The following is a 6,003-nucleotide window of genomic DNA, read 5'->3' as shown; positions in this document are numbered from 1 at the left end:
TTTTAAAGAAACCTCACTATCATTTTAATGAAATGTTCACTTTCTCACACACTTGATACGTGAGAGGATGTCACCGCAATGCTTACGCTTCAGGGAAGTCATTACACTTTTTAGCTGTGACTCAAAACCTAGCGAGCAACCTATCTAGGTAGCATCTTGGGCATCAGCTGGTTTATATCATACCTAGAAATGATGGGGGCATGAATGATTAATGATTAAAACATTCAAAAACAACTTTAATACTCAAAAGTTCAGTATAGATGGGCAACTCAATAGGTTTCGAGATGCAGTCACTTGTGTATCTGATCATCTAAGTTGGTCTTGCTCGCTGTTCTTTCCTTTCAATCAGTTTTTTGATCACATGACAGATGCTAACCATTATATTGAGATATTTTATTATTTTTTATAAAACGGATAGTTCTGGTCCTTGATTCTGATTGGTTGAGCCACATTCAAAGCCGTTGTAAATTACTCAACAAACATTTGCCTGTGACCGCATTTCATTAGTATTTCTGCGCAACTGCCGTTTGTGATTCTTTGTTGCTGCATGTGTTGCTTGGCAACCTCTTTGGAACTACATTCAATGTAAAGAGTGTGTGTGAAGTTTTAGCACAAAATACCCCAAAGATATTTTTATATAGCATGTTAAAGTTGTCACTTTTTGAGGGTTAGCAAAAACGCACCGTTTCGTGTCTGGCCCTTTATATGCAAATTAGTTGCTGCAGAGGGCGGGGTTTCAATAGCTCTTGTGTGTTAGCAGCTGCGTTTATCTCACGCAGACACACTAAAATGACAGAAACTGTTCTGCCTTTAATGTTAAAACAGGGTCAGGCAAAGATGGAGAGACTCGAGAAGAAGTGACAACATGTAGAATGCAACAGGACATCTCTGAATGGTTAGTTGATGAATTTATGTTGCTGATGTAGAGGTAACTATCTTCAATTAGCATATTCTGTCATGATAATCTATAAATCGCTCGTATAGGAACTGTTGTGAGATGCACACAGAGTGACTTTTTATTGGATGTGAAAAGAAGGATGCTAAAGTTTGAGCTGACTCACAAATACACTCTTATACAACAACTTTTCCTCTCCTCAACATGGACTGCGTGTCCCGGGGGCGGGGTTTATGTACATTTTAGGGTTGTGATGTCACTAAACCGGGAGGAATGTCGTGTAGTCCCTACCAGCCGTTTGTTGTAGTCCTTTTCTTTAAAAGCAAATATCTCCCTTTGCTTTGAACTTTGAGCATTGTAACTTTGCAGATGTTGTTTATGCTCAAACAGCAACATTTCACATTAGCTAAATTTAGAAAAGGGAAATCGTGTTTTACCACCCCTTTAAGTAACAAACATGTTTTTATAGTTTTAGTTTGTAATTATAATAACCCTACTGCTAACCAGTGTTTTTATTAATAACTAAAACTAATAAAATAACTTTTGTTAACTGAAGCTGATATAAAATAAAATATTAGATGGAAATATTTGAACAAATTGAAAATGTGTTCCTGGCAACGAGGCTAACTAGAATAAAATACGTTTAAGTTGAAGTACTAAATTTACAAATAAATAAATAAAATGGGAATATTTAAAAAATAAAATAAAAACACAACCTTACTAAAACAAACTAAAATTAAAACGAAATCTGTAAATACTTCAAAATATTAATACATTTTATAACCGTATATAAATAATACTGTTTCTAATGCATTTGTCCCCCAGTTTTGCAGCACTGTTTTTGCTGATGTTCATGGTCTGACCAGAGTTGTTTGCTCTCCTGTGTTTACAGAGGTTCTCCTGCATGTGTCTGTGCAAGTCTGGGGCGTTCATGTGCCGTCAGCTGTAGCGTTTGCCCTGTGGTGCTTTAACAAAGAGCTGCAACTAGAGCTACAAAAGCTTCTAGGGTTTCAGCATACCGTTTCAAATGCAGCGCAGGGAGACCTCTGGTGTTGAAATGTAAGACTTCAAGAGCTGCAAGCTGCAAGAGGTTCGTTTTCTCCCTCAACTTTTGTGATTTGTTCTTATTTTTACATGTTCGGTCATGAAAGCGTCTTCAGAACTCTTCGCCAAGTTGCGAGGAACTTCAGAGTTTGATGAATGTGCTCATGACAAATGACCAGTGCCTTCAAGCACATCTGTACGCATAAATACTTTATTGCACGTTTCGATTTTTTTATGTTAGCTCTAAATGCCACTGCTCATATGTCACTATTGTTCTGTGAAGCACAGCATCCCTCGAGCCCTATTCTTTTTTTAGGGAACCGTAAACTGGTTTGGGTTTAAAAATAACACAACTATCTCATATGAAACCAGCTGGTGCTCTCAAAATGAACCGTTTCTTTATTTTGCAAAGAAAATGCTCCTCATAAACTCATGAAATCCTAACACATCTGTTTCTGCAACCTTAATTTGCATTTGTCTGTCAGATTATGCTGCGGTATGCGTGCATCGGCGATTCCATCAAATGCATTTGCATGGACATTGAAAGGTCGGCCTTCTCCTTTTGCAGTTTTCAGCTTCACAAACCTCATCTATCAGAGTTCACATTTTCTCCCGCCGTCACTTACAGATCCGGGAGTCTGTTGACCGAATGAGATAAGAGTTTGAAGGTGTTCACAACCAAGTTCTCCAAGTTAAAGATTAGGAGAATATTCCCGCTGACCACTGTGGGAAAAACGCAAACCAGAGCCATGCATACCAACCCTGTGAGCGTTTCTCGCCTCCAGCAGGGATTTTCCCTTTCGGGAAGCCAACAGCGTTTACTTTGAGACCTGTTAAAAACACATTGCTCTGTTTTGACCGCCAATGATGTTACCTCTGGCAGAAGATCGGTTTTAGACTGTGCAAACGTTGTTAGCTTTTGTTTCTGGCTATAATTGTCTGCCAAACCGGTTTGGTTATCATTCCCAGGACAGGACCATCGTTGCTCACTGTAAACACACCCAGTCCTGTGAACGCCACATCTGTTGGGTCTTTTTTCTGAGTCAACCACACTAAGTGACATAAGCATTTGCCTGAGGACACCATAGTCCATTTTCTCGCCCATCTGTGCGTTTCTATACGAGTCAGACGGACTTCGAGACCTGAGCCGACCCAAACTCCCCATCAAACTCAACAGGACCATCATTGCAGGAAGAACCCAGGATAACTCATCCATGTCGGGAATGCATGTAACAAGGCATCCGCCTCTTTTCAAACAGGCTTCCACAGAGAACCGTTCCAGCGTCCAGTCATGACTGCTGTAGATTCCACTCACAATCCATGCTAGAAGACATCCAAAACAGCCAATAGTCCTAGAAAGACAATCAGATTCACTTGCATTTTGCTCCAAGTGTCCCGTGGTTCTCCTGTGTTGAGGACGCAGCAGATTTACCAGCAACTCCACCGCGATCAGAGGTGGCGTCAGCAACAGCACGACTCCATAGGCCTGGCAGAGAAACAGCAGGAACCGAAGGGCGACGGCATCCGAAGAGACGTTTAAAGGCATCAACCAGAACTCCATGAGCCAGACGTAGAGCAGAAACACTGGAGGAACAGACAACCGGCGTCAAACTGATGAATGAGAGGAAAATGAGGATAACGTGTGTGGTTCTGCTTACGGGTGACGGCGAGGTCTGTGAATAACAGCAGGCAGCAGCAGCAAAGACTGACCGCAGTGATGGTGTGTGTGACTACAGACGGACACAACAGCACACTGCTCATCAGTTTACACACACACACACGGAGCGCAGCATCCAGAACACCCTCCATCTGCACAGAACAGACCAAGAGTCATAATGCACATTCTCTGGAAGAAAGCTGATGATAAATGCACAAGTAGATTTTTAAAAGAAAGTCAAATTATGCAGGACTATATTCCAGGCCCAAGATGCATTAACATATTTTTTTTTAATACATGGAACTGGTCTTATTGAGGAGGATTCATAATGCCATCTGATCTTATTCCCCTCCACCACCCCCTAAAATGTTTGAAATGTCTTAATATAAAAAAGTGACTTGTTACGCTTCTATAATGCCTTCTATAGTGTGTGTGTGTGTGTGTGTGTCTGTCTGTCATAAAAAAGTAACTTGTTCCGCTTCTATAATGTCTTCTATAACCTGTGTGTGTACTTGTAACTATCTTTGTGAGGACTGGTTTACTTTTTTCATACACACTCATATACTTACATACATGAAAATAACAGTATAAAAACATGCATATCTAAATAATTAAATAAAATCAAGAGCATTTGGTCAATTGCAATGCATGCATCAATGGCATAATTACAGGGCCAGTCCAAGCTGATTCCTCACTCACCAGAAACGAGATGTGAGGTTCTTCACGTGGTGCAGCGCTGAAACCACAGTCCCCAGTGAAGCTCTAGCAAAGAAGCTGGAGGAGAATTAGTCAAGGCACTTAGGAGACACTGATCCTCACCTGAACACAGCAGCAGTCACTCATTCTTTGTGAGTTTTTCAGAGTGTGTGTGCATTTCTCTTCACCCTCCCCCCAGTGGGACGTGTCTAAACACTCAAGCTCTTTTTCCTGTCTCACCTGGACTCCCAGTGGGAGTGTCAGACAGTGTTTCACAGAAACCAGTCCATCTGCTTCCTCCTCAAACACAAGTGTTCAGATGCAGATCTCGTGACGCATCACGGTTCATTGAGTTTTATTTGACTGACGGCGTGGCGAACACTAAAGAGCTCCTGCAAGAACACTGAAGTGTGTTTGTGGATCCACACTCGTTTAAAGACCCCTTGAATCCTGGAACAGTCAGACTGAAGACTGTGCTCCTGCTGCCATCTATTGTTCAGTTAAGAAAATGACAATCAACTAAGATACTAAAGAAAGGAAATGCTCAGAAATTCAAAATTTCAATGTTGTGCATCATCATAAAAATCTTTTAATCTAAAATCTTGTGCTTCTGAAATGCTTGAAATTGGTTTTGTAGACTATTACAGATTAAGTTCACAGATTATAAACGGTGTAAACTATTTTTTGAAAAGATGAGTTAGAACAGATGAAGATTAGACAGGTTGTCAACATGGTAAGAAAACATGGTACAAAGTGGTAATTCCCCCAAAAATGAAAATCATCCCATAATTTACTCACCCTCAAGCTAGGTGTATATGACTTTCTTTCAGCCGAACACAATCCGAGTTTCATTAAAAAATATCCTGCCTCTTCCAAGCTTTATAATGGGAGTGGATGGTGCCTTAGATTTTGAAGCCCCCAAAAAACGCATCCATCCATCCATCCACCCATCATTAAAGTAATCCATACGACTCCAGGGGGTTCACTCCCATTATAAACCTGGGAAGAGCCGGGATATTATTTAATATAACTCAGATTGTGTTTGATTGAAAGAAGAAAGTCATATACACCTATGGTTTAAGGGTAAATCATGGGATAATTTTTATTTTGGGGTGAACTAACCCTTTAAGAAAACATCCAGAGTGTGCAGAGCTGGAATCTTGACAAAGAAGCTCAGAGGCATTCGTTTTTGTTGTTGTTGTTTGTTTCATATATTTAGGTCACTGAATAATTCTCATAATAATGGTACTTCATAGGTCTGATGACTTTATTTAGATGTTGAGAATTGTAGCCTAAATAATAACTAGTGAATGTGTTCCAACTTTTAGCTGGTAGTGTTAGTGTATATTGTGTTGTTTTTATTTGCACATCGTATCTCTATTTTATTCCTACCCAAATGCAATCTACTTAAAGACATAGATGTACAAATGAATGCATATTATATGTTGATATTATATGCATAAGCATATTATGTTATAAAAATGCATATTAGGCTATATGTTGGTCGTGAGACTGGCTGTGATCTGTTATGACACGAGTCATGCAATCCATATCTCAGAGTCTTCTTTTGAACTGCATAGCCTGTAAATCACTTCCCTGATTTCTCAGAGGAATGAACAGGAAATGTTATATATCGAGTCATGATTTTGGGTGATTTTCTGGCTTGGGCTGTGCTGTAGCTATGTTTGATCATATATGGTTTCTCTCCTCT

The 6,003-nt window shown here is 40.0% G+C and overlaps 1 protein-coding gene across 2 annotated transcripts; it reads right to left on the bottom strand.

Annotated features, from left to right (window-relative positions):
* LOC143711930 (uncharacterized) lies at positions 1-4,466 on the bottom strand. Of its 2 annotated transcripts, XM_077204116.1 has the most exons (3): positions 4,296-4,466; positions 3,598-3,748; positions 1-3,523 (listed from the first exon to the last, which is right to left on the bottom strand). In XM_077204116.1, exons 2-3 carry the CDS (start codon positions 3,746-3,748, stop codon positions 2,562-2,564), a joined length of 1,113 nt encoding a protein of 370 aa, XP_077060231.1. In that variant the 5' UTR covers positions 4,296-4,466; the 3' UTR covers positions 1-2,561. The 2 variants fall into 2 exon arrangements, with proteins under 2 accessions (XP_077060231.1, XP_077060230.1); XM_077204115.1 differs by lacking the exon at positions 4,296-4,466 and having other exon boundaries at positions 3,598-3,828.
* Positions 4,467-6,003: the final 1,537 nt, after the last annotated feature.

Source organism: Siphateles boraxobius, unplaced genomic scaffold, assembly GCF_051911475.1.
Source record: "Siphateles boraxobius isolate OS27281-9 unplaced genomic scaffold, OSU_SipBor_1 5, whole genome shotgun sequence".
NCBI lineage: Eukaryota > Metazoa > Chordata > Actinopteri > Cypriniformes > Leuciscidae > Siphateles > Siphateles boraxobius.
The sequence above is the reverse complement of the archived record's forward strand: the minus strand, read 5'-3'. Positions and strand labels throughout refer to the sequence as shown.

Bases quoted from the DNA above. Each gene is read 5' to 3' on its own strand.
- LOC143711930 (XM_077204116.1), bottom strand. From the start codon at position 3,748: ATGGAGGGTGTTCTGGATGCTGCGCTCCGTGTGTGTGTGTGTAAACTG. The intron at 3,524-3,597 runs GTAAGCAGAACC...CTGTTCCTCCAG, and splicing joins CACAGACCTCGCCGTCACCC to TGTTTCTGCTCTACGTCTGG.